This window comes from Nomascus leucogenys, chromosome 20 (assembly GCF_006542625.1).
Source record: "Nomascus leucogenys isolate Asia chromosome 20, Asia_NLE_v1, whole genome shotgun sequence".
Classification (NCBI taxonomy): Eukaryota; Metazoa; Chordata; class Mammalia; order Primates; family Hylobatidae; genus Nomascus; species Nomascus leucogenys.
The window spans coordinates 184,862-212,128 of NC_044400.1; the positions used below are offsets into that span (position 1 = coordinate 184,862).

General features: G+C 60.1%; 1 protein-coding gene across 1 annotated transcript in view; it reads left to right on the forward strand.

Moving 5' to 3' along the window:
• The first annotated feature begins 2,173 nt into the window (after nt 1-2,173).
• The window catches only part of FAM20C (FAM20C golgi associated secretory pathway kinase), a 63,269-nt gene continuing 38,175 nt past the window's right edge, over nt 2,174-27,267 (forward strand). The window contains exons 1-3 of the mRNA XM_030801074.1: nt 2,174-3,487; nt 5,235-5,413; nt 17,374-17,452. Coding sequence (XP_030656934.1) covers nt 2,886-3,487; nt 5,235-5,413; nt 17,374-17,452 — 860 coding nt within the window. The 5' untranslated portion in view covers nt 2,174-2,885. The remainder of the gene's footprint in view (nt 3,488-5,234; nt 5,414-17,373; nt 17,453-27,267) is intronic.

Genomic DNA, 27,267 nt, shown 5'->3' on the forward strand with positions numbered 1-27,267 from the left:
GCGCCGCCGCAGCCTGTGGACTCCTGGTCCCTCCTCTGAGAGCCTGCGCTGTGCCTGGCCCCGGGCGGAATGTTGAACGAGGCTCCTGTCTTCCTCGAGTGCTTGTGCTTCGGGGAGATAAACAACAAACAGGAGCAGAAGAAAGTGTCTTCAGACCACGGCAGGTGCTGTCCGGAAAACAGTGGCGGGCAGCGGGGGTGGGGGTGGGGGGGCGCTCTGAAGGACCTGGTGAGGTAAAGGCCACTGTTCTAAGGGGCAACAGACGGGATGAACCAGGACCCTGTGCGAGGGAGGGAGGCGTCCAGTGCTGCACAGGGTCCAGATAGCAGCCGGGTCCCGAAAACCCTCTGGGGGTGGTGGTGGGAGGGGAGAGGAGTGGGGGTCCAGATAGCAGCCGGTTCCCGAAAACCACTCTGGGGGTGAGGATGGGAGGGGAGAGGAACGGGGGGCAGGAGGCAAGTGAAAGTAAGTGCCCAGGGAACCTCCATGAGGCCCCCCACACTGGATAACAGTGTTCCATGGGGTCTGCCCAGCCCCACATCTGCCCCGAGACAGTAGGCACAGCTCTGGGTCGAGATCCTGCAGGCTACGGGAGAGATGGGGGGGCCGGGAGCCTATAGAACTCCAAGTCCAAGGGGACCCTTGCTGGGAGAACACAGGCCAAGACCTTCCTTCCTGCCACAGGGTTCTGTCCCTGCTGTCTGCTCCCCCAGGACTCCCCCCACACCCGGGATCTTCCTCCTCACCCCCCTTGGCCTCTCTCGGTGACCCTGTCTACACACAGATGTGCTGTCCATGTGAGTGGAAGGAAGGAAGGACGAGGTCCACTCACAGGGGTGAAGCTGTCTCCTGAGGGGGCAGCCCACCTCCAGGTCACACCGCCCCACCCAACACAGCCTGCAGTCCAGCTCCAGGGGGGCCGCACCCAGCCCTTCACTCACTTCAAATGGCCCAAGACGCATGGATTCCACTGACCAGCCGGACTGGAACAACTTCTCCCCTTATAAGTATCTAGTGGGTGCTACGGAATGCCAGGCGTTGGGCCAGGCTCAGAGATGAGTGATTCCTCAGGAACAATGGGCTCAACGCCCCTAATTCACATAAGAGGAAACTGAGGCCCAGAGAGGGCAGGGAGGGCCCTGGTAACACGGCCAGCTGTGAAAGTAAGAGTGGCCGCCCAGGCCCTGCTCCCAGCCCACCCGCCTGGGCTTGCTGGAGAGGCTGCTGGCCCAGGCAGTCTGGGCACTGGGGAAGCAGCTGGCTTGAGGGACAGGGGATGTGGCCTCCTACCACACACTTACCTCCCTGACTACATCTTAGGCTGACATCCACATTAACTCATATTCCCTCCTGGGGGCTGCACAGCCAGAAGCCACCAGCTGGTTGTACAAGCACTGCTCCCCTGGGTGTGGGTGACAGATGAGACACACTCACGTGAACACACATGCATGTGCACACACACGCACACACACACATGCACACACACACATTCACACACACACGCACACACACATCCACACACACAGTTACACATCCAGACACACATGCGCACACACACGCACACGCCTGCACTCACACACCCCCGTCGGCCCCAAGCAGGAAGGCGCCCCCAGCACACCAGCCCCTCTCAGCGGGCCCGGCGCCGGGAAGGTTAAGGCAGGCGCGTCCCGCGGGTGGGCAGGTGGGGTGGACCGGTGCCGGGAGCTCCGCTGCCCTGGCGTCCCCTGGGTCCAGGCCCAGTCGCTCCTTGGGCCTCTCTCGCGGGGCCGCCTCCGCCTCCTCCTTGCAGAGACGGGCGTGGGGCACGGGGTCGCCGCCCGGCGGGGAGCTCATCCGGCGGCGCAGACGCCCCGCGGCTCCGGGGAGGGACTTGGCCTGGGCCCCGGCCCCGGTCTCCTCTGGGGAGGAGCCGAGAGGCTGCAGCTGGCGGCGGCGGCGGCCCCGGGCGGGGATCCCAGGAAGCGGCCAGGCCGGAGCCCCCCACTCTGGCGCCCCACTGGCCAGAACCGAGCGCGCCCTCCCGGTCTCCGCCGCTTCCCTCTGCAAACCGCGGGCAGGAGGCGCCCTCTCCTTAGCGGGCCCGGAGCTGCAGAGGCGTCGCGGGGCGCGGCCGAGGGGAGGAGGAAGGAGAGCAGGAGCGTAGCCGGCCCGGGCCCAGCCGTGACTCGTGGGGCGGCGGCTCCGCCAATCTGTGGGCGCTGACGCGGGGGGCGGCTCCGCGGCGCTCGATATCTGCCCGCCCGGGGCGCGGGGCGCCGAGAGGCTCGGCCAGGCGGGAGCTGCGCTCCGGGCGGCCGCTGCACCTGCCCGGGACCCCGCCGGCCGCTCCCCGCGCCCACCCCTTCCGCCCTTCGTCCCCCCTTCCCCCCAGCCCCGGTCTCCCGGGCGCGGCGTGAGAGCAGAGCCCGGCCCGGAGGAGCCGCCCCTTCCCTGCCCGCCCGCCCGGCGCCTGGAGAGGAGCGCGCTGAGGATCGGGTCGCCTGCGGCCGCCGCCACCGCCCAGGCCCGTCGCGCCCCCGGGCCGGGATGGACCCACACGCCCGATGAGCCCCGCGCCGGCGACTGCGAGCGCCGAGCCTCCCCCTGCTGCGGCCCCCGCCGCCCCCCGCGCGCCCGGCTCCGCGGACCAGGACCCCTGGGCTCCCCGGCTGAGGGCGCGGCCGCTCCGGAGAGGCCGAGCGGGGACGGCCCCGAGATGGCGCGGGGACCCAGCGCTTTGGCGGCGGGCGCCCTGCACGCGGTCCGGGCCCGGGGACAGCCCCGGAGCTGGTAGCCGCCCGGCACCGATGGACCTTGACCCGCGAGGCGGCGCCGCGCTCCTGCCCAGCTGCAGCTAGAGGGGCGCGGGCAGAACGCGCTCCAGGCCCGGGCCGGCCCGCGCGGCCATGAAGATGGTCCTGGTGCGCCGGTTCCGCGTGCTCATCCTGATGGTGTTCCTGGTGGCCTGCGCGCTGCACATCGCCCTGGACCTGCTGCCCAGGCTGGAGCGACGCGGCGCGCGGCCCTCAGGGGAGCCCGGCTGTTCGTGCGCGCAGCCCGCCGCCGAGGTGGCCGCGCCCGGCTGGGCCCAGGTTCGGGGCCGCCCCGGGGAGCCCCCGGCCGCCTCCTCCGCCGCCGGCGACGCGGGCTGGCCCAACAAGCACACGCTCCGCATCCTGCAGGACTTCAGCTCCGACCCCTCCTCCAACCTCTCGTCCCACTCGCTGGAGAAACTGCCGCCGGCGGCCGAGCCTGCCGAGCGCGCCTTGCGGGGCCGGGATCCCGGCGCCCTGAGACCCCACGACCCCGCGCACCGGCCGCTGCTGCGAGACCCCGGCCCGCGCCGGTCCGAGCCGCCCCCCGGCCCCGGCGGAGACGCCTCCCTCTTGGCCAGGCTGTTCGAGCACCCGCTTTACCGGGTGGCTCCGCGGCTCACGGAGGACGACGTCCTGTTCAGTGTGAACAGCGACACCAGGCTCAGCCCCAAAGCGGCGGAGAACCCGGACTGGTGAGTGGGGGCTGGCAGGTGCCCGCCCCCAAGGGAGCCGTGAGCCCAAGGCATGGGGTAGAGAGGTTCAGGGGCCCCGAGGGGCTGCCCCCATGGAAGAGGCCGGGCAGGGAGTGTGGTGCGGGAGGAGGCAGCCGCCTACCTCAGGGCACTGCCTTTGTCTCCAGAATAACCTCCTTGGGAGGGGCTGCCGGCTGGTCCGGGAGCTGTGCCCTGTGGCTGCTGGTGAGGAAGCCAGACCCTGCGCCCTTTAGAAGCGAGTCCTGGCCAGCCCTGGCCACCAGCTTGGGAAATGGGGTCAGGCAATGAATGAATGAGTTGGTGAGGGAAGGAGCCAGGCTGCCGCTGGGCTTTCAGACACTTGGCGAGGGTGCTCTGGGTGGGCACCTTGGAGAAGGTCTAGATGTGCCTATTGAGTCTTTTCAACCCAGTGGCTGGAGCAGAATTATCAGAGGGGCTTGCTGGCAGCCGTGAGGTGCAACGAGGGGGCCCACCCAGCAAGGGCGGTGGGTGTGCTGGCTGCAGAGAGATGATGGCTCCGTAAAGGGTGAGAAGCCACGTCAGGAACATCTCTTTAAACTGTCCTGGCTAAGCCCTTTCCCCACCCCCCGGCCCCTCCCTCCACCACACAGATCAAAACAAGCAGATGCTACAACCCCAAGCAGTGGAACATTAACCACGGCAAGGCCAGAATAAGTAACTACCTGCAGAAGGTTACCCCAGCAGCAGAGGGGGAGACCAGCCTTCCCAAAGATCTGGTGGAAAGTCCCTTCTTCCCCGAAATGTGGCCAGGCCCAGTGTCTTCTGTCTAAACACACTGGCTGTTTGGAAGCCTCTGAGCCTTGCCTGCTGGTCAGGTTCAAGGAAATGCATGGAAATTTGAGAACCAGAGCAGCAGCCTGGGCTGTGGCTCTCGGCAGGGAAAGACGGCCGCCCAGAGCAGTGAGTGGCCAGGAAGTGGATCCTAGCCCGCCTCCCATGTCCACCGCAGGACAGAGCTTGGGCAGAAAGCACCTCAGCTTTAGGTGAATTCGAGCTAGGACAAGTTCTGCGTTTCCCTCCAGCCCAGCAGGCAGACAGAGGGTCTGTCCTTCCTCCAGAACGGTCCCTTGACCCCAGAGATGTGAGGACAGGCCGCGTGGGCGGCGGGTCCTCCATGGGAGCCTGGGCTGGAGAGAGTGCTGCCTCTTTCCTCTCTCCCCACCCAAGGCTGCTCTCATTAAAATCAAATTTAGCCTCTTGCATCATTCTGCCCCTGGTTGTTGGAACAAAAGCAGAGAGCTGGGGAAGGTTCCTGACAGACTGGGCGTGTCTGTGATTTGATTTTCATGCAGCCTGTGGTCAATGGTGGGTTCTCCCCTCTACTCCAAGGGGAGGGCCACAGCCCCTAGCACCCCCAGCTGACGTCATGGCTGGGCCACTTCGGTGACCCCGGGATAGACGTGGCGGGACAGCAGGGCAGCGCTGACGTCCTGGGATTAGTTTTGCTGTAGTTAGAGCTGTCTGTGGTGTCTCCAGAGGGTGAATAAGAATTACAGGCCTTTCACCATGTTATTAGTTGGCAGCAGAGCAGCCACAGAAGAAAGCGCAGACGTTGCAGGGCCCTCTTTAAGCAGAGGCACCTTTGATACATCTGCACCTGCTTGAACCCACAGTTGAAAACCTTGGCGTCGGTGGCCTCTCCCCGTCATCCGGCTCACGGGCCTGTTCTTTCCGTGCTGATGTTCGTCTTCGCTGCTCCCTGCAGGCCGCATGCGGGTGCTGAAGGTGCAGAATTCCTCTCCACCGGGGAGGCGGCCGTGGACTCCTATCCCAACTGGCTCAAGTTCCACATTGGCATCAACCGGTACGAGCTGTACTCCAGACACAACCCAGCCATCGAGGCCCTGCTGCATGACCTCAGCTCCCAGAGGATCACCAGCGTGGGTAGGTGTCCTTGGGTGCACTCGAGGGCCGTCTGTGTGCCGGCTGTGTGGCGTCAGGGCTGCCGGGGCAGGCTACGTGTTAGAGAGGTCTGGGAGGCCGTTGCTCATTACGGCAGCGTTACCTCCTGCAGCGATCTGCGCGGGCAGCGAGGAGGGACAGAGGGTTCGCGTCTTGTGTGCTCTCACACTGGACGTGCTCCTGATCTGCTGCACGATGACCTGGGAGACGCCTGGACAGCCCGTCCACTGCGCCCTGCGTCCTCACTGGGTGGTCCTGGGGGTGCCAACTGGACGACAGAGTCCTTCCCCCCTGAGGTAGAGGAATACAGGGGTATCCTTGGTGGCGGTGACCCCTCCACTGGGAGCGTGTGCATGGAACTCTCCTGCTTTTCTGCACACGGCCCTGGCTGGGTGGGAAGACAGCCCTGAGCCTGCCTCTTGTGGTTTTGAAGCCGTCCTTCGTCAGAGCTCAGCAAGGCGCTGTGCAGTTTCATACTGAAGAGATGTAGGCAGGGCTCAGGATGGAGGCCTCGGCCTCCCGGATGGAGGAGTTTGAAGGCAACATCTCCAGGTACTTTGGGATCTGCTGAATTGGACAAAAAAGGGCATCTAGTTGCTGATTTCAGGAAAATATGCCACTGCAGCTTCTGAGCGTGGAGGTTTGGTGCCATTGTTCTCAGCTTGTAGGCGATTGTGTGTGAAGGTCCCATTTGTCACCAATGCTTGGAAAGGCAGTGAGGGCAGGGCTGAGGCCCTTTGATGGGAGCAGCTGCTCCCCAGGGATTGCAGGGAGTGGGCCTGGGTGCGCACAGCTGTGGGCAGGTGCAGAGGCCATGAGAGCCTGAAGGCAGGGCTTTCTTTGAGCTGTGTGATGAGGCCAGCAGTCCCAGGCATTAGCTTCATGTGTGTCTCAGAAGCAACCCTGGTGCTGAAAGGGTCCCAGCAGCCTGGGGTTCTGTCCAGTTGCTGACACAGGACTTAGGTGTCCCCTTTCAGGCCGGCAGGTAGGCTCTGCAGAGCTCTTCGGGGCTGTTTCTGGCTCTCTCTGCCAGGTGCTGAGTTGTTTGCTGGGCACTCACCTGGTCCTGGGAAGACAGAACTTGCAGCTCTCCCCACCCTGTGATCAGCTCACCTCATAACAGAGATCAGCTGGACAAGCTGGGGGTCCTCTTCCCTCCACGCTGCCTGGGAGGAGCCTGAGCACCTGCCCCCCTCCAGGCCCCGCTCCGTGAAAGCTCTGCCTTTCTCCTGCCCCTGCAGGGGTCTGAGGGCTTTCAGCTGTGCTGGGGAACAGTCCTGCAGACCCACAGCCAGAACATCCCTTCTGCCCCTGAGAGTGAGCGTGGCCATTAAGGAAATATCTGATACTTGATGAACATGTTGGTCTATTCAGCAGATTTTACTGGCGCCTCCTGCATGTCAGGCCCCCTTTCTGGGTGGTGGGGAGTTGAGGATGAGTTCAGCCTCAACGAGATCTGCTGCCTCTGTGGACCTGACAGCCCCAGGAAGAGACACACAGGCACAGTGCCCGATCCTGAGGAGGAACAAGCACTTCAGAGCCGTGCGCGCCAGCCGGGGCGTGTGGAGAGGAGGGGGCTCCACTGGGAGGGGCTGAGGACCTTCCACGGGGTCCGTCGGGCAGCTCACCTTACAGGTGGGGTCCGTCTTGGCAGGGAGAGGAATGAGAGAGCCTCGCACAGCAGCCAGGGGCGTTCGGGAGGAGCAGCACTCGAGTTAGAAAGTCTCCCGTGCCGCTGTCCGTGTGAGCTTCTCTCCAGCTCATTCTCCCCGTCTGTCCAGCGTGGGATCGATGCAAGGAGACGATGAGATGGTGCGTGTGAGCAAAGCTTGTAAAATATTAACTAGTACTTCGTGCATGGCCTTCCACAACAGTCCCCTCGTGTGCACAGGCAGGGTCTGAGCAGAGGGAGGGCTCTGTGGATTCCAAAGGCCACCAGGGTCCTTGGCAGGCAAATGTAGCTCACCCCCTCCCTCAGGGACCGGTCAGCTTTCCAGCACCAACACTGCAGAGGGGTGGGAGTTCTGTGCCAGGAGCCCCTAGAGCAGCTTCAGGGAGAGTGTGGGGCCTCCTGGGACCTGGGGCAGCTTCGCCCACCTCAGGAGTCCTTTGTCCATCTGGACAGGGAGGCTTGGCTCACTGCCACCCCGCTTTGGTCCAGCTGTCCCAGGGCAGTGGTGCCCAGGCTGCCTGACATTGCAGTGGTGTGGACAGAGCCCTTGCCAGGGAATCCCTACCCCAGGGTTCTGGTGTGGCCTCCGCCTGGGTTGCCCTGGTTAAGTCCTGTGCCTATCAAAGGGCTGCCCCAGCTGATCTCGCTCGCTCGCCTCCTAGACCATGCTGGCCACAATGGTCTAGGAGTGGGGGCCCGTCCGAGGACAGGCTGGTTGCTCAGAGTCATTCTGCATGGCCAAGCAGGGCCTGCAAGGACGATGGGCAGACACAGCCCCATCACCCAGGCAGGACAGCAGGATCTGGCCCAGGAGATCTGGGGGTGAATCCTGGCTCTGCCAGCCACTAGCCAGAGCGGATGTGGGCAAATGGATCAACCCCTCCAGCACTTGGTTTCTCACTGAGAACACAGAGAAGGTTATAATCTGGACCCGGTATAATCTGGACTCTGACTTACAAATCCGAATGCCAAGTAAAACCCATTCACCAGCAAAAAGTAACTCAGGCTGAACGTATTTAGGGGAAAAACCTAAATTGTCGAGGCTAGTTAAAAGTCCCGATTTTTCTCTGTTCCAGTGAATATTCACGTGTTCCTCTGAGGAACAGGAGTGGGTTTAATTATGGGGTTCTGCCCCAGACCCGTGTGGGCATGCCATGATCCACAGCATGTACCACGTGTGCCTTTGTCATCGAAGTACCTGCAGTCCCCAAATACATCTGCCCCCAAAGATGTTGAAGAAGAGCATGGACCTGGGGTGCCGGCCTCACAGGGTTGTTGGGGCTTAAATGTGCAAATACGAGTAAAGAGGTGAGAGCAGAGCCCGACAGCGCACCTGCTGGGTGGGGTCTTTATACAGCAGCAGCATTTCAAGGTGGGCTGATCCTTCTCATCTGGGGAAGCCAGGGCTGGGCAGGTGCCTGAGCCTCATGAGGGTCTCAGCCTGGATGCTGGGCCCTATTCTCCCTGCTGCCTTGGGCTTGGAGATGCTCACAGGGGAGTTCTCATTTGTGAAGAGGTCTGTCTTCCTGAGGAAGCAGGGAACCCTCACCTGTGAACCAAGAGGAGTGCCATGGGAGTTGCTCCATGTCCAGGTCCGGGTCTCCTGGTCTGCAGGGAACGGCACAAGGGGGCTGGCCTAGGCCAGGCCACAGTGTCCCTGGAGGATGTACTCTGTCCTAGAAGGGGGCTGACCTGCTTGCTGACCCTGCTTGCTGCTTCCTGGCTGACCTGACTCAGCCACGGCTGTTCTGAGGGCCCTTCTGAGTGTGAACTTCCAGTTGGAGGATCTGGGTGAAGACCCAGCTGCTTAAGATAGCAGCCTCTGGCTAGGCCCTTGGCGTGGCCAAGCCAATCGGGCAGGTTTAGAGCCTGGTGCCCCTAGACAGGTCCTGCAACCAAGAACAGGGGGAGCCTCCAAAGGCCAGCCCTGCCTTCCCACCGCCGCTCCACAGCGAGGGAAACCAAGGCTCCGAGAGCAGTCAGCTTGTCTAAGATTAGCACCTGCGTGCTCCAGCCTCCGAGTTCTGTCCCCTCAGCTGTCTGGCCCCTGGGTGCTCACTTTAACTTCAAGTCATTCATCTTTTACTGTCAAACGTGAGCCCAGAAGTATTGTTGTAATGGAGAATGATGCCTGCAAGTCTCCAGAGCCTTCCCTCAGAATGGTTCTGTTAAATCTCCCCTGCTCAGAACCACCCAGTCCAATTCATGGAGCTCCACGTGCTCCACAGCACAGCTGGTTAGGGCCAGCGGAGGTTTATTTATAGCTGGGCTCCTGGCTGCCTGGTAACCGGCATTGCCACCTTTAAAGAATCTTGGGATATTATCTACCTCTATTCAGCTTGAAATCAGGCATGCAGTGCCTTCGGCTGGGGCTGGTGATAATTAAATTTCTATCATGCACAATTATGGATGCAAAGAATAAATGACATAATTAACTACTCTGTACCTGGAATTACTTTAAAAAATAGTCATCCCACTGGCATGTGAGGATTTGGACAGCTTCTGGACTGAAATACAGACTTCATAATTGCTCCATCCAGATGGGGACAAAGCCTGTGGTTGGGAGAACATGCCTGAACGAAGAAAAATGACTGCACGACCAAAGTCCTTGACACTAATTGATCTGCCAAAAGGGGAAGAATGAGTCTAGCTAGAATCCAGGACTAAGCAGCCGGTGAGCTTCAAGGAACAAAGGGCCTCCGCTGGGTCAGCCCACGAGAGGGAGCTGCCTGCCGGTACCCGGGAGGGCACGGCCACCGTGTCTGTTCCTTGGGAGCAGGACTCCTTGGAAGGCAGTGCCAGCTCCAGAAAGGCCACTGTTCCCCCTCCCGCCCACCCCAGGTGGCAACTGCCCCTGCAGGTCACGGTCCCAGGGCCTGGCTCGGCCAACCTAGAGAGAGAAAAGGGAAGATGCCCAGTTAGCTGGATGTCCATGGCCCCAGGGCTGGGGGACCTCGGGTCATCCCGAAAGAAGGACAATGACCACCTGCAAAGGGCGATTTCAGGTGGAGCCTGGAGGAGGCTGCAAATAGCTCAGTCCGCACTCAACTCCCTTCCCAGTCGTCTGGTGCAAGGTGAGGAGCAAAAGCTCATGCTGCTGAGGCCTGGAGTCACCCAGGCCCGGCCTCCCCATGCTGAGGAGAGACAGCAGCCCCCGAGCTGCAGGAGTGTGCCCCGACGCGCGCCTGCAGACTTCCCTTTTAATGCAGACGGGGTCCCCGCTGGGACAAGGCTGCAGTTTTCTTTTAAAAAACAGATCTTTCAAAATAAAAGGGGCCTTGAAGAAAATCGTGACATAAATAACAGTCTGGGGTGAAGGCGGTTCTGGTGAAAGTGTCCCGAGGGTGGTGTGTGCTGGACGGGACTTTGGGCAGTGCCGATGTGGCCTTGCCTGTCACTTGAGGCCTCCAGGAGAGTTGAGGACTGGCAGACCCAGGTCCGGAGCAGGTGCAGGCTCCCAGCTCTTCCAGTCCCTTACCTCGCAGTAGGGGCCCACCGTTATAGCCTCCTTGATGCCAGCCCCAGGGTGCCCACTGCTGGCCAACTAAGCCCTTTTCCTCAGAACCAGGTCCCTCGGTGCCCAAGGTGAGTGGGTATCTGAGCCTGTGTGTGGGCACCTAGGGTCGGGGACACCCAGCAGACCTCTCTGGCTTGGAGATGTGTGGGGTGGGAAGAACAGGGTGACCTGAGCCCTCCTGGTGTCACATTCTCCACATCTGAGCCCTCCTTGAGTGAGGCCCTACTTCCAGTACACACAGCTGTCCCCATTCATCTTCAGGAATAACTGTGCTTCACTCTGACCCTTGAGGCCAGACAGTGGCTGTGAAGAGCAGGGGGACCGCCTGACCGTGAACCCCAAGGACAGATGCCAGCCCTCTTCATGGACGAGATAACCAGGGCCAAAGGCGGCAGCATGAGGGCCCATACTGACTGCAGCGTCTCACGCCTGGATGTGTTTGGGTGGTCCACAGGTCTGCAGGAGGTGGAACTGGTTAATTTAAAGTCAGGTTGGGGTTCTTGTTAGAAAGGGTTCCAGCTCCCACCGGAAACGAAGGCTGAGTGGTGGCTGCACCCAGTCTCCATCCCCATGAGCACCCTGCGGGGTGTTGGGAGACCAGCCCCGGGCCACACACCTCTTTCTTTCAGGGTCGTCTCTTCCTGTCTCTCCAGACCTGCTCTGGGTTCTTCCTTCTAGAACTTCCCGGTGGGTTGCCAGAGCTGTCTAGGGTTATGTGGCTTGCCCAGGGCCACACTGATTGGGGCCAGGCACTGAAGTCCATTAGTATTTCTGTGACAGCAGCCGTCTTTCTATATAAGACGCCTATTTCATAAGAAATGCCAGCATCTCTTGGAGTCCTTCTGAGGAGATGACTGCACACTAACATCACCTCTGTCCCGTGCTGTGACCCGGGGAGAGACTGCAGGCAAAACCCAGTGGCATCTGAGGGTCTGTGTGGCCCCGAGGTCTTAATGCTGACAGCAACATGAAATAGTGAAAGCACAGGGCACTCTGTTCGTGTATGTTAACTTGTGTAACTAGTGCACATCAATCACATTAACTAGCCATGTTAACGAGTGATGTGGATTAATAATGATTAATCAGTATGAATGAGTCATGTATACTGACGGATATCTGGGCGACAGGATTCTTCAGGGAGGCCGGGGAAGAAGCAGACTGTCATCACCTTTGGTCTAAAGGTGGTGAGTTAAGTGGTGGGAGGTGCTCAGGGCAGGTGGGCCGGAAGGGGAGAGTGTTCCAGATGGGGAGAACCTGTTTGAAAGGCAGTGGACATCTTCCCGTGTGTATCGAGAGGACGGGAGGCCGCTGGGTGGGAATTGGGGGAATGGGGCCCATGGACATCTTCCCGTGTGTGTAGAGAGGACGGGAGGCCGCTGGGTGGGAATTGGGGGAATGGGGGGCCCATGGACATCTTCCCGTGTGTGTAGAGAGGACGGGTGGCCGCTGGGTGGGAATTGGGGGAATGGGGGGGCCCATGCACATCTTCCCGTGTGTGTAGAGAGGACGGGAGGCCGCTGGGTGGGAATTGGGGGAATGGGGCCCATGGACATCTTCCCGTGTGTGTAGAGAGGACGGGAGGCCGCTGGGTGGGAATTGGGGGAATGGGGGGACCATGCACATCTTCCCCTGTGCATAGAGAGGATGGGTGGCCATTGGAGCAGTACAGACGGGACCTGCTTCCAGAAGAAGGACTGACTGACCAGATTTGCATAATAGGTTTTTATTGCACTGGGAATTGGGGCCTGAAGGCCCACTGGGGTTCGGTTGTGCTGTTGGTTTGATGATGGCCTGGATTTCGGGGGAGGGGCAGCTACAGAGGGAGATGGAGGGAAGGTGGCAGGTGGGAGAGGGCTTAGCAGGTGAGTCTCTGAGACTTGTCCATGGCATGGGGTGACTTCGGGGTCTGTGCCAGGACACCCCCACCTCAGCCGGCTGCATGGGCATCAGAGGGTTCAGCTCTCAGTGGGTCCCTCCCCAGGCTGGGGTTGGGCAGGCTCTGACTGACCCCTGTCCACTGGGGGCACGGGAGGCTGCAGTGGGAGGGCGTCTCCGTCAGTCGCGTCCCCAGGGCCTGTGCCCACACGCCTGGGCTTCTCCCACCAATCAGGTGAGCTTTCCAAGCGTCATGAACTTTGGTCTATCTTTAAGAAAACCCAAAATTGCACCTTTTTTTCAAGGCCTGGGCTGTGTCCTGGCTCTGCCACCTGCTAGCCCCTTCCTGGGTGGGAGGGCAGGGGTGACCCGTTCAGTGACAGGAGGGTGGGCTTCTGCACCTCCCACCCATCCCGATGAGCACCGAAGGCCTGAGACGCAGGGCAGCTTGTGTGTTGGTCTTTGCTGGGAGACCATATCCGATTTTAGAGCAGAATTCCAACGTCTTTCAGCAGAAGACCCACTTGGTAGACTGAATGGTGGGCCCAGGTGGGCGGCACGACCCACGGTCCACAGGACGCCGGGTCCTCAGTCGCTGTGAGATCTTCAAATAAACAATTAATTTCTAATTGTTTATTTGCTCCATGGGGAGGCGCTGGCTTCACAGCTGAGCACAAGGGCCAGGGAGACAGGACCTGCTTCCAGAAGAAGGACTGACTGACCAGATTTGGAAAATACGTTGTTATTTCACAAACCGGGATTACAAGCCCTGGAAGGAGCTGACGAGCCGTCGCACCTGAGCCAGGAAGGAACCGTTAAATCCTGTGACCCCAGTTACTAAATGGAAACGGGGGCATCAAATGGGGCTTAATCCGGCCACGAATTTTCTCGTCGTCACTTCTCCTTATCTTGCTAAAAAGTGTAGTCACGATTCATCGCAGAAACTTGGAAAGCACAGTTAAGGGAAAAACAGAAAAGTAAAGTCAACCACAGTTTTACCTTTGGGAGAAAACTCCCAAGCTTCGGGCGCCCATGCACGCGTCCCAGTTTAAAACTCCGTGCACTGCATTCAGAAGAATACATACTCCGTAACCTGGAGTCAAAGTTTTTAATAGGCCGCCTTGCTTATTGGTAAAATCGTACGCTGTTTGCTGTCATCGAAAACCCCCCAGTGCCGGATGAGAAGCCGGGGTGGAGCCCATCCCGGTGCCGGGTGAGAAGCCGGGGTGGAGCCCGTTTATGGAGCCTCGAGCTGCTGGCCCGCCTGAGGCTGGCGTTCAGGTTCTGTGCAGTGTTTTGAAGAGCAATGAGATTCGTTGCTGCTTCCTTCACCTGAGCGGGGCACGGCCTCTGAGAGTTTCACCGACAGACCTGACTGCACAGTGGTCCAGGGCGCTGAGCCCAGCCCCAGTCTTGACCATGGCCTGTCAAACGTGGTTCCTGACAGAGTAGTGGCTGGAGCAGACGCTGCCTGGAGGGAATGGGCACGTGACCCGGGGTGTGAGCTGCGAGCTCAGGGGCAGCAAGAGCCGTCAGAAATGGGGAGGGCACATGGCGCTTGAGTGGCCATCGCTGTGGCGAGTCCCCACACCGTGGCTGTTCTCAGCACTCAGGGAAGAGACATGGCACTCACGTGGCCTTTGCCGTGGTGAGCACCCACGCCGTCGCTGTTCTCGGTGCTCCGGGAGGGGCCGTGGCACTCGTGGCCTTTGCCGTGGTGAGCGCCCACATCTCACTGTTCTCTGTGCTCAGGGAGGGAATGTGGCACTCGTGTGGCCTTCACTGTGTCCCCACACTGCTGCTGTTCTCAATGCTCAGGGAGGGCACATGGCACTCGTGGCCTTTGCCGTGGTGAGCGCCCACATCATCACTGTTCTCAGTGCTTGGGGAGGGGACGTGGCACTCATGTGGCCCTTGCTGTGGTGAGTCCCCACGCCACTGCTGTCCTGAGCACTCAGAGCATTGCCCCCACGTAGTCCTAAGGGTGGTCCTGGATGAGGCATGTCACCCCCATTCTACAGGAGCAGCCGAGGTTCTGGCAGGTCACATGAGGCACCACCCTACTCACCAGGACCCTGGAAAGGAGGTGGGACAGGTGTCCATGTCCTGAGCCCCATTGTTTTGTAGAAATGGGGTCTCTGTTGCCCAGGCTGGTCTTGAGCCCTTGGCCTCAAGCAATCTTCCCACAGCCTCCCGAGTAGCTGGGACCACGGACAGGCACCATCACAAGGTCAGTCTCCCAGTAGCTGGGACCACGGACAGGCATCACCACAACATCAGCCTGCGAGTAGCTGGGACCACAGACACGCACCACCACACCAGTTAATTTTTTGGTAGAGATGGAGTCTTGCTATGTTGCCCAGGCTGGTCTCAAACTCTCGGCCTCAAGCAAGCCTCCTGCCTCAGCCTCCAAAAGTGCTGGGATTTCAGGCGTGAGCCGCTGCACTCGGACACTGGGCCCCATTTAACAGGAGGGGAGGGGAGGGAGGTGCAGACCCCTCAGAGACGCCTGGCCACAGGAAACTGAGCACACTGCCCTGAGGTCGCATCGGAGGCTGTCGACTGTTTCTGTGGCTGCGCCGGGCTCGGGCTCCATCTCCCTCCTGCCTGGGGCCAGTGCCAGCTCCTCCCTTGTGCCCAAGTGACACGCTGTGGATGGGGGGACTCTGCTTTCTAGTCTGTGCTCTCGCCCGTGCACCTGGCCTTCCTGGAGGATTCAGTGTCCTCGGGAAGCATCCACGGCAGCCCCAGGCCCTCCGTGAAGCCTGCCGTCCTCATGCTGACCCTCCTTCCCAGCCAGCCGCCACCTGAGACCTCGGTTCCTCTGGGGCAGTTCCCGTCTGAAGGGAGTGTCCTGAGCTTTCTTCCACCAAACCTACAAACCCATCTGCAGGCGGCTGCCCCATCCCGCCATCTCCTGCAGGGCTGGGCCCTCCCTGAGCTCCATGCCCTCAGCACACACGCGTGCCCTCCAGCCACGTGGAGGAACCGTGAGGTCCCTGGAGCGTCTCCATCGTCCCAGGCTGGCTGGGTTCGGTCTTCCTTCCATGCCATTCCTTGTCTGGCCATCCCACTGCTCCACATCCCACATCACTCCACCAATACCTCTCAGATCCTCAGATATTTCTTGGATTTTTCCATTTATCCATCTTCAGCCAAACCACCACCGTCTCCTGTAGCTGCCACAGCCCCAGCCTCTCCCACCTCTAGCGTCCACCGTTGGCTCCAGGGCAGCAACAGCAGCCAGGGACAGAATCTGTGTGGGCCCCTCGCCCTGCTGCCCTGCGCTGGCCGCCCTTCCCTTTCTGTGGAACCCCCTGAGACCTGCTGGCTCACCAGCCCCCGTCCCACCTTGGCACCCTCCCGTCCACTGTGATGCATTGGCCCTGCCCCCCTCAGTCCTGCTGCCCCACACTGGCTGCCCTTACCTTCCCCTGGGACCCCCTGAGACCTGCTGGCTCACCAGCCCCCGTCCCACCTTTGCACCCTCCTGTCCACTGTGATGCGTTGGCCCTGCCCCCTCAGCCCTGCACACGTGCTCACTGTCTCCCTCAGGGCCTGCGCTTGCTCTGCCTCCTCTGCTGGGTCGTGCCGTCCTCTGTGGAGCCGGGGCCAGCCCTGCCCCTCGTTTGAGAGCAGCTCAAACGTTAGCTCCTGAGGGAGGCTGCTCCTGAGCTGCGCCCAGGGACCCCACCCTGCTTCCCTCTTCCCCTTTGCACCCGAGCAGGCGCCTGCCACCCCACCACGTTCCATTTACTTCTGTCCCAGCAGGGATGTCCTGTTCACGCCCGTGATGTTCGCGTGCGACCAGTACCTGGTGTGGCCCCGTGAGGCCCCTCACACCGGACAATCCCCCGTGTGGCCCGGACCTACCAGTCCACACCGCATGACGACCTCCCATCTCAGGGGGCCTGGAGGCCCTCGCTGTGGCCAGCTTAGCTCCCGGGGCTGCCCCAGGCCGAGGCCAGCCCCTTCCCTGCTGTGGGAAGCCCCCAGTAGCCCCCTTCCTTCTCCACCAGCAAAAAGGAAGTCCTGAGGTGGTGGAAGGAGGGTCCCATTGGGGGTTCTTGAGCCTCCTGGTGGCCAAAGCTGGAGGGAGCCTTCTGGAGGCTTCCACACCCCAGCGAGTCCTTGCAGAGCCGCGGGAGCTGCCTCCCACGAGTCAGGTGCTTTCAGCCCCAGGTCTCCCCAGAGTCACCCGGCTCAGGCTGCTTGTAGCTCCCCAGAAACGCGGGCTGGAGGTGCCACTCCCCGTTCTTAGGCAGGTGCAGGGGGGTGCGTGGGTGTGTGTGGGTGTGAGTGGCTGTGTGTGGTTGTGCAGGTGTATGTAGGGGTGTGTCGGGGGGTGTCTGTGGGTGTGTAAATGTATGTTGGTGTGTAGGTGTGTGCTGATGTGTGTGGGTGTATACATGTGTGTCCAGGTAAGCACACCTGGCTGTCCCTTCTAGAGGTCAGGCCCTGTGTCTGTGGGTGCATGTGTGTGAGTGTGTGTAGATGTGTGTGGTGTGTAGTGTGTGGGTGTGGTGTGTGTAGGTGTGTATGGGTGTGTACATGGCTGTGTGTGGGTGTGTGCTGATGTGTGTGGGTGTATACATGTGTCCAGGTGAGCACATCTGGCCGTCCCTTCTAGGGGTCAGGCCCTTGGGTCTGTGGTTGGCATGGAGAGATCTGCCCCAGGGCTCAACCCTGAATATCAGGCAGGGAATCCATCAGCCACGTGAGAGCTTCACTGCAGAAAACTCAAACTTCCCAGGCAGAATGGGGACCCCTGGACCATGCCCAGAGGACCCGGATTGCAGCCAAGAGCCCTCGTCTGCCCAGGAGGAGAAGGGGCGTGAGGCCAGAGAGTGACCCTGTTTCTCTCCCTCCTTCCTGCAGCCATGAAGTCGGGGGGCACGCAGCTGAAGCTCATCATGACCTTCCAGAATTACGGGCAAGCGCTGTTCAAACCCATGAAGTAAGTGCCGAGGCCTGTGGGCTGGGGCGTGAGGAGCCGGAGCTGCAGGGGAGCAGGCGCCGGGCTTCTGCTGGGGAGGGCCGTGTGGGTGACCACTCTCAACTCTCCCCATCACGGCAAACGAGCAACAGCGGTGGCCCCATTTTCTCTGCTCTCCCACGGCCTCCCCACCTCCTCCCTTTTTATAGGACTGAAAACCTACTGCTGGTTATTCTTATCCTGTGAGAATACGCATTTGTATTTTAAACAAGTAACCTGGAATGTGAACACCACAGAATGCCTCTCTAAAAGAGGTGACGTCCGCACCTTCCCAGCAGGGCTCCGGAGCCCGCACACCTTTGCTACAAAGGGCCGGACGCAGCTATTTCAGGCTTTGCAGGTGCATGGTCTCTCCCCAGTATTCAGCGGGTGGTCGTAGCTCCAAAGCCGCCAGATGCAGTACGTGGCGATGGGGCAGGCCGAGTTCTGATAAGTCTTCGTTTATGCAACAAAATGGGCTGGACGTGGTCCAGTGGCCAGTGCACCCTGTTCTGGATAAAATAGAAACCGTGTCACCAAAACCAATACCACAGCACTCCGTGGCACGCAACAGCGCGTGGTGAGGGGTGTCTGGACACCTGGCCACCCCGGGAAGTCCGGTGGAGTGGCGGCAGTGTGGGTCTTGGGCTTGCTACCTCCAGTGGGCCAAGGTGGCCCTGCCATCTTCTGTTAGTCCCAAACAAGGCCATTTATGCACGGGCGTAAACCCAGAATGCCTTGAGGGACACGCAGGTCATGCCAGGGAGGCTGCTGGGCTGGGTGGGGCCTGTGGCAGGCCGAGGGGTGTGCGTCCCACAGGAAGGGGCCAGCGGCCTGTCGGCTCACTAGATCTTGGCCATCTTGCCTGATTTCTAACTTTCTAGGGAAGCTAGAAATAGGGATTTTTTTTCCCGTTTTAATCTTGGTGGTAACTAATTCAGAAGCTCTTAATATACTTTGCAGATCAAACAAAATATAGCTGCCTGCTTGCAAGTTGTGGCTGGAGGCAGATGTTTACAGCTGGGCCTGGTTTCTGGGCCTCTCATTTCTCTGGACAGATGTCCTGGAGGGACTCGACAGAGGGAGGTGGCCCTGCCCTGGTCTTCTCCCAAGACCCACGACTCCTGCCTCAGACCCAGGGCTGCCGGGAGCCGGTGGATGAGTCACAGCCCCATGCCTGAGCCCGGGGCCGAGGGCATCCCTGCTCACACGCTCACACAGGGCCGAGGAGCAGCTGTTCACCAAAATTACACAGAGGCCATCAGAGCTCAGGGCATGGAGCTAAGGGCTGCGGCCAGGGTGGGGTGAACGCACAGGAGCTGATCCGCTGCCCCCACAGGTCTCACGGCCAGTCCTGCGTGGGGCCTGAGATCACCAGCACTCCCTTCCCCGTTTCTGTGCATGGATCTGAAACTCAGCCTCCTTGGGCCTCTCGTGGCCTCTGTCCAGTTGAGGAGGCTCAGCCAGGAGAAATGGCGTCGCCCGGAGACCTGAGGGTCTCCTGGCTTACGTGAAGGAGCTGTTTGAAGACCCCTCTTTCAGGATGCTGTGGTGTGGAGCTGGGGGTGGGCAGGAGACAAAAGGGCAGCTGCTGCTGGGTGGACCCTTCCCCTGGTGCTGGGTGGACCCTTCCCCCGGTGCTGGGTGGACCCTTCCCCCGGCAGTAACGGGAGCGGAATAGTCGCCGAATGGCGGTGTCTTGATCTCCCTTGAGCTGGCTTCGAGCCGCGGGCACGGCTGGGGCAGGCAGACTCCTGCCTCCCACCTGTGGGAGCATTTTTCAGTCTCGCAAATGTTTCCAGGTTCATTCAGGAGCGTCCCCTGGAGGGGTGGCCCCGTCACACTGAGCTACGGGACCTCGAGTGCTGTGTCCCGTCCGCAGAGAGCAGAGTGTTCCTGGGCGCCAGCTTGTCCGGCCCCTATTTCATGGTCCGCGTGAATCCTGAGGCCCCGTTTCTCATCTCTGAGGAGGTGGAAAGTGCAGCTGTGGTTGGAGAACAGTGACATTTACGGAGCCGCCGCTCTGCGCCAAGCCCTGCAGTAACCAGCGTCTCCTGGGCCCTCGGTAGCTGTGGGCCCGGCCTGTGCTTGGGGTTTATGTACACAAGCTTTTATGTTTGTCCATCCTCACGTGGCCCTGCGAGTTATAGGAGGTGGCGTTTACCACTGCGTAAAGACGAGGGAACGGGTGTAGAGAAGGAAAGTAGAGAGCCTCCTGGACCAGGCTCCAGAGCCCCCTGCCTAGGACCCGTTTGTCAGGGCTCTGCCCTCCCAGCTTGCCTGAAGGCTGAGGCTGCTGACGGATGGGCTGGGCAGGGCTGTGCTGTCACCCGGGGAGGCCGGTGTGACGCGTGGGCTGAGCGGGGAGGTGGGGCCGGGTTAGAGCATAGCCAGGAAACAGGCCTGAGAAGCCTGCTGCAGTTGGGGAAACTGAGGCCCGGAGAGGGAAAGGATGCGTCCAAGGCCGTGGCGTCCAGAGGCTGCTCTGGGACTCGGTCTTCCCACAGGGCAGAGGCGGGCGGAGGCAGGGACCCCACACCTCAGGCGGGCGGGCGTGTGTGAACCTTTCCCAAACCTCCCAGCTCCGTCCTCTCACTGCCGCCCCCCGGGTCAGGTCAGGGCGTTGCCTGGTGCCTGACCCTCCTTTGCCGACCAGGGCCTGGGTCTGTCGTTGATCGAGGTCCTGCAGCCAGTCGCGCCCCTGGTGACCTGTGGCGGCTGCGTGCAGGGCCTGGGGGGTGGTCGTCTCTTCTGCAGAGGCTGTGGTTTGCATACGAGAGCTGTGGTTCATGACCATCCGTTAATGATTTAAAATCCATGATCGATAGTTCTCTTTAGAGGCCAGGCACAGCGGCTCGCAGCTGTAATCCCAGCGCTTCGGGAGGCCGAGGCTGGCGGGTCATTTGAATCCAGGAATTCGAGACCAGCCTGGCCAACATGGTGAAACCCCATGTCTACTAAAAATGTAGAAATTAGCCAGGTGTGGTGGTTTGTGCCTGTGATCCCAGCTACTCAGGAGGGTGAAGCAGGAGATTCGCTTGAACCTGGGAGGTGGAGGTTGCAGTGAGCCAAGATCACGCCACTGCACTCCAGCCTGAGGGACAGAACAAGACTCCGTCTCAAAAAAAAAAAGTTTTTTTAATAAAGGACTTTGCTCTATGCACTCACCATGGCTTGGTGAGTTCTTAGTACAACATCGTGAATTAGGTAGATGGGCACAGTGTTTCTCCTCTGAGGTGCTAGACGTACGGCGAGAGGGTGTAGATGAGGGGCCGGCGGTGAGGTGGGGGCCAGGCCTGGGGTGCTGCACAGTGTATGTGGGGCGGGGTAACCAGTGGAAATTTTAGGGTCTCCGTTTCTAATAGACGCTGAAAAGCACACGTAGCCGGCACATTAGCCCAAGAGCTCCTGGGTGCTTTTGCTTTAGGGTTACATTAAGATATTTACGTTCTTTTATTAAAGTCAGCTTTATTGAGATATAATTCACATGCCATGCGATTCACCCACTTAAAGTCTGCAGCCCGGGGGCTTTTAGCTCAGAACTGTGCGTTCAGCACCACAGTTGATTTTAGCGCATTTTCCATGACTCCACAAAGAAATCCTTCACCATTCTGTCATCACTCCTCAACCCCCTTGTCCCCCTCCAGCCCCTGTCAAGCACTAGCCTACTTTCTGCTTCTTGATATTAAAAAGTTACTTATTCTGGATTTTCATGCAAATGGAATCACGCACTGCGTAGTCCTTCGTGACTGACACGTTTCCAAGGCTCTGGAATCTGCAGTGTGTGGTCCGTTGTGAGTGACACGGAGGGCCCTGGAATCTGCAGTGTGTAGTCCTCTGTGAGTGACACGGAGGGCCCTGGAATCTGCAGTGTGTGGTCCTTTGTGAGTGACACGGAAGACTCTGGAATCTGCAGTGTGTGGTCCTCTGTGAGTGACATGGAGGGCCCTGGAATCTGCAGTGTGTGGTCCTTTGTGAGTGACACGGAAGACTCTGGAATCTGCAGTGTGTGGTCCTCTGTGAGTGACATGGAGGGCCCTGGAATCTGCAGTGTGTAGTCCTCTGTGAGTGACACGGAGGGCCCTGGAATCTGCAGTGTGTGGTCCTTTGTGAGTGACACGGAAGACTCTGGAATCTGCAGTGTGTGGTCCTCTGTGAGTGACATGGAGGGCCCTGGAATCTGCAGTGTGTGGTCCTTTGTGAGTGACACGGAGGGCTCTGGAATCTGCAGTGTGTAGTCCTCTGTGAGTGACATGGAGGGCTCTGGAATCTGCAGTGTGTGGTCCTTTGTGAGTGACACGGAGGGCCCTGGAATCTGCAGTGTGTGGTCCTTTGTGAGTGACATGGAGGGCTCTGGAATCTGCAGTGTGTAATGCTTTGTGAGTGACACATTTCCAAGGCTCAACTGTGTATGAGTTTTTGCAGGGCGGGTATTTTCAGCTCTCTTGGATATATTCCGGGGAGCAGTTGCCGGATCACATGACACCTGCGTTGAACTGTTGGAGGAACTGACTGTCCGTTTTCTGCAGTGACTGCACCGTCTTGTAACCCTGCGAGCTCGTGCCCGGGCTCCAGTTTCTCCAGCTGCTCCTCAGCGTGTGCTGTCGTCTGTTTTTTGGATGGCGGCCGTCCCGGTGGGGGTGGAGGGGTTTTGTGGTGGTTTTGACTTGCACGTCCCAGTGACTAATACTGGAGCGTCTTTCCATGTGGGCCCAGGGCCATTTACCTTAAAGAAATGTCTATTCAGGGCTTTTGCCGTTTTGTTCATTTGGGTTATTTGTCTTTTTGTTACTAAGTTTTAAGACGTCTTGGCCAGACACGGTGGCTCACGCCTGTAATCCCAGCACTTTGGGAGGCCGAGGTGGGTGGATCATCTGAGGTTGGGAGTTCGAGACCAGCCTGACCCACATGGTGAAACCCCGTCTCTACTAAAAGTACAAAATTAGCCAGGCGTGGTGATGCAGGTGCCTGTAGTCCCAGCTACTTGGGAGGCTGAGGCAGGAGAATCGCTTGGACCCGGGAGGCGGAGGCTGTGGTGAGCCGAGATCACACCACTGCACTCCAGCCTGGGCAACAAGAGTGAAACTCGGTCTCAAAAAAAAAAATCTTTACATGTTCTGAATACAAGACCCTTACCACATATGTGGTATCCTTTGAAGGACAAACTCAACTTTAGGAAGTCCAATTTAGTTACTTTTGCTGTTGCTTGTGCTTTAGGGTTACATTAAGATATTTACGTTCTTTTTTTAAAGTCAGCTTTATAAAAAGCTGTAATTATGTTTTAATGTTGAAAACGTGTATGTTAGGTAAAGAGTGGTGCAGGAGGCGGTACCTGGACTTGGCACGGTCAGTGGAACAGGTGCAGCTTTAGGAAACACCACGTAGCCCCAGAGTGATGGGCCTGGTGTAGCCACTGTTGCTGTTTGACCTGAGTGCCCTCGCCTCCTGGAACCCAGCGTACCCATCCGAGAACAAGGGCGCTGGAAGAAGAGGTCTCAGGTGCTTGCAGGGCTGAACCCTTTTGACCTGGCCTAGGAGACCGGGCACCGGCTTTCCAGCTTGGAGAAGTGGGGGACTGAGCATGGGTTTGAGTCCGGTGGACACACCAAGCAGGCTGTTGGCTGCAAATTCCATCTTGCGTCCTGGAAAGAACCTTCCAGGCATGCGGCGGCTGCCCATGACGCTGGCTGTGACTGCCTCCAGGTAGAAATATTCATTTAGTCATTCCACAAACACGGACTGCCGGGCCTGGCCCCCCGCCAAGCACTGGGAAGACAGATGTGACTCAGACTCGAAGCCTGCGGGGTGTCTGACCTCTGGACGTGGGGAGGCCCAGCCACAGGTGCTGCCTAAACACTCCTCATCACTACACTCTCCTGTGCTTCACCGGAGACAGGCAGCTACGTGTGTCCAGGCTCCCAAAGTGGCCCAGGAGGACAGGGCGTGGTTAACAGTGGGAGCTATGTACAGAGTGAATGGAGAAATGTACAAAAGAGGCGGAGTGAGCTAGTGAGCACAGTGCCATATAGTTCAGAGACTCTAGCTGGGGGGGCAGCAGGGCCTGTGGCGTATGGAGAGGATGGGGCTAGGGGGGAGCAGGGCCCGTGGTGTATGGAGAGGATGGGGCTGGGGGGACAGCAGGGCCCCTGGTGTATGGAGAGGATGGGGCTGGGGGGGAGCAGGGCCCGTGGTGTATGGAGAGGATGGGGCTGGGGGGGCAGCAGAGCCCCTGGTGTATGGAGAGGATGGGGCTGGCGGGGAGCAGGGCCCGTGGTGTATGGAGAGGATGGGGCTGGGGGGGAGCAGGGCCCGTGGTGTATGGAGAGGATGGGGCTGGGGGGGAGCAGGGCCTGTGGTGGTAGATTCCCAGCCTGTGGGGTGACATCTCACTGAGGAAAGGCCAGCTGGGAGCCCGGGTCCTTGATGCTGGCCGGGGGGTCTCTTCCCCAGAGACTCCTGCCCTCCCTGCACTTTCCAGCCTGGGGGTTTCTGGCCGTCCGCCCCCCTGGTGATGGGGCTTAGGAATTCAGATTTGTCTCGTGTTTGCCAGACTGGGTTTACAGTGTCTGGGGCGGGATTCCCGCCCCCTGCGTCCGTCTCCCTTCGTGTCCCGGTCCTGCTTTACGGCCTTGGCTCAGCGTCTGGGGCCGATGCTCCATGGTGGGTCTCAGGACCTGCAGCCCTTCTCTGTTATAATCTGCTTTTCTTTCCTTTTGCAAAGAATAGAAACACGTATGCGTGTGTGTGCGCACGTGTGTGTGTATGCGTGTGTGCGTGTGTGTGTGTGTGCACGCGTCTGTGTCTCCCAAAGAGACTGTCTGCGAACAGCTGTCCCAAGGCCCAGGAATTCCTCCCAGCCAAGATACATGAACAGAGGCAGTTGCAGAAAGGCTTGCGGGCTGAGACGGTATTTCTAGATGCAGAAACTTTAGCCCTCCTTCCGGGCTCTGACAACACATGGCCCGCTGGGGCCTGTCTCCGGGCAGCAGAGCTTGAGCAGTGACGAGGAATTACAGGCAGGAGCGGGGGCCCACCCTGAACGGCCTCATCCCAAGCAGCATCGTACTGGTGTGAAGAGGCCCTGTGTCCTGTCTGACTGGCGCCCCATGACCCAGGCACAGCTCCGGGGCCACAGCCAGCGGCCCCCCAGGGGTGAGCAGGTGCAGCTCAGACAAAGCTTTCACAGGTGCCCTGGGGCTGCTGACCACCCGAGGCCTGTAGGGGAGGCAGACACAGCTTTGGCCTCAGCCTTGCAGCTGTGTGGGGCGTTCTGTGGGACTTGTGTGCAGTGGGGGTATTATTGGGGTCAGAGGCTTGCCCAGGCCCCTCCTGGGGTCATCATCCCTGGCTCCTGTCGCTTTCTCTAGGTTGTGACATGGTGGTCACAGACTGGCTGTGGGTGAGCTCCAGCCCCTCCTGGATGCTCCTTTTTAGGGTGGAGCTGCATTTGGTTGTTTGTGCATCAAGGGGGTAACGTGCACCTGGACCTGGGGGAATTTCACGGCCGTCCTGGGAGGGGGTGCTGAGATGGTGGCCTCAGGCTCGGCTTGTGGTTAGGTGTGTCCCTGGAATGCACTGGATGGCAGACAGCTGCCCGGCACAGGGCGGCCCTAGAGAGGTGCGGCTTTCTCTGAAGCAGCTTCTGAGGCCTCCCTCGCAGCCGTGTCTAGGGCCAGGCAGAGGCGCCCGGAGGGTTCTCTGCAGTCCCACGTGGCCACGTCCAGGGAGGGCAAAACAGATGCAATATAAATAAGAAAGATGGGAGAACAACGACCCGGGGTCCGCGCGTCACTGCAAAGCTTTCCATTTGTACGAGGAGAGAACTGAGAGGTTCGATGAGCACCTGGCTGGGGCTGGCCACAGTGGCCACCCTCAGAGGAAGAGGGGCCTGGCCGATGGTGGTGCACGTCGGCTGGGAGAGGAGGTGCAGCTGCTCTTTAATTGATGTTCTATCAATATTCCTGTTCGATAAGCCACCTGGGGTCCTGTACAGTGGGCCGAGGGCTGCCTGTCCCCGTCGGCCCCGGGATGCTTTGTTAGCAGGACGTGTGAGGCCAGGAGCGGTGGGGTAGGGGTTGGACGCTCAGGCCTGCTGCCTGTGGGCTGGCTCTTGAACTTCCCCAGGCCTCAGCCTCCTCATCTGTGAAACGGGGTCACAGGAGCTGCCAGGCAGGCCACAGCGTTCACCGGGCAGCCCAAGCCCACCCACAACCACACTGGCTGCTTTTCTCGATGAAGCAGGTATTTAGGTGTCCACCACGTGGCTGGGGCCTTTCCGGCAGCTCCTCACCCCGCAGGCCTTCAGCACTTCCAGGCAGCCAGGGCCCCTTTCCGGTGCTTCCATCCTGGAGGGTCCCTCCGTGTGCCCTGCGGGGCCTCCGTCCAGTGCCACGCCGCGTGCTGCCACCTCAGTTCACCCGCACTGACCCTCGGGTGTGGCCCCTCTGACGCGAGTGCACGACCTGCTCGACGTCCCGGTAAGCTCGTGGCCCAGCCGGAGCTGAAGGGAGGCCGGGACGCCAAGCTCCAAGCCTGGTCAGAGGGAAGGCAGGGCAAGGTCTGAGTGACCAGTGTGTGGGCGTCGTCGTGCGGCCTCACGGCCGCTCTGACCCCTCCTGGCTCTCTGGACCTGACCCGTGTCCACCACGTGGCCCAGCCGAGGACAGGGCTGGTCACTCCTCCATCCCACGGCTCACCCAGCCAATGCTTACTGATTGGTATAGATTGTGAAACCGAGGTGGGAGAGGTGACAGGAGCTGACACTGGCCCAGGACGGACAGATGACTCCAGCCCAGCTGGGAGCTGACAGGGGCCCAGGACGGACAGATCACTGTGGTCTAGCCCAAACCCAGTGGCATGGACGGGACTTGCTCAGAACCTGTTAGCAGCTCAGACAGGACACACAGTGAGGGTTCCCCAGTGCTCCCCACCGCACAGCGGCTACAGGGGACATGTCTCTGGGCATCATGGGTGGTGGTGGTGTTGGACGCACGGTTACCTCTCTGCGGTTCTTGTCCTTTCTCCGTGATGCAGGAAGCCAGGCTCCACCTGGGGCAAGGTTTGAGTGGAGCATGTGACTTCATCGTCCAGGGCTGGGCAGGTGAACAGGTGGAGAATAGGGGGAGGGGCTGGGGTCACCGCACGAACCCTGTCGTGAATGTGCACAGTCCGTGCTTGCTGAGTGCGTGGATGAAAAGTGAAGGACGCCCAGCCCAGGACAGCAACGGCCAGCCCAGGACAGCAACGGCAGCCGGGACTGTCAGCGGGGTCTGAGGGAGGCGCGTTCCCTCTCAGAGTAGGGGCTTGGAATCCCGTACCTGAAGCAGCAGGAGGTGCTTGGGCCGTGGCTGTGCAGACCCCTCCTGGGACCTTGGCCGAAGGCCTTGGGACCCACAGGAAAAGCAATTCTGGCCAAGAGGACTGTCCAGCAGTCAGCCCGGGGTGTCCTGCAGAGACTCGGGTGAATCTGCCAGGCAGGGACCTGGCCTCCAGGGCCAAGGTAAGGACGGGGAGGGCAGGGGAGCTGGGCTCTCACTGGCTCTTCTCCTAGAGTCCGTGGGAGCTTGGGGTGCCAAGGCTGGGCCACGCCTGTGCCTGACGTGGGGTGGGCAGTGGGGCTGCCTCTGAGCTGGGAGCTCCTGCGAGCAGAGGGCTTGGGCTGATGTAACCCACCGAGGGCCCGAGGGAGACACGGGTGGTTCCTGTCAGGGGCTCTGCAGCTCCTCAGTCCCCTCGGGAGTCCCAGTGCTTGAGCTTCCCATCCCCAAAAGAGGGCTGCTAGCCAGCCTGGAGCTGAA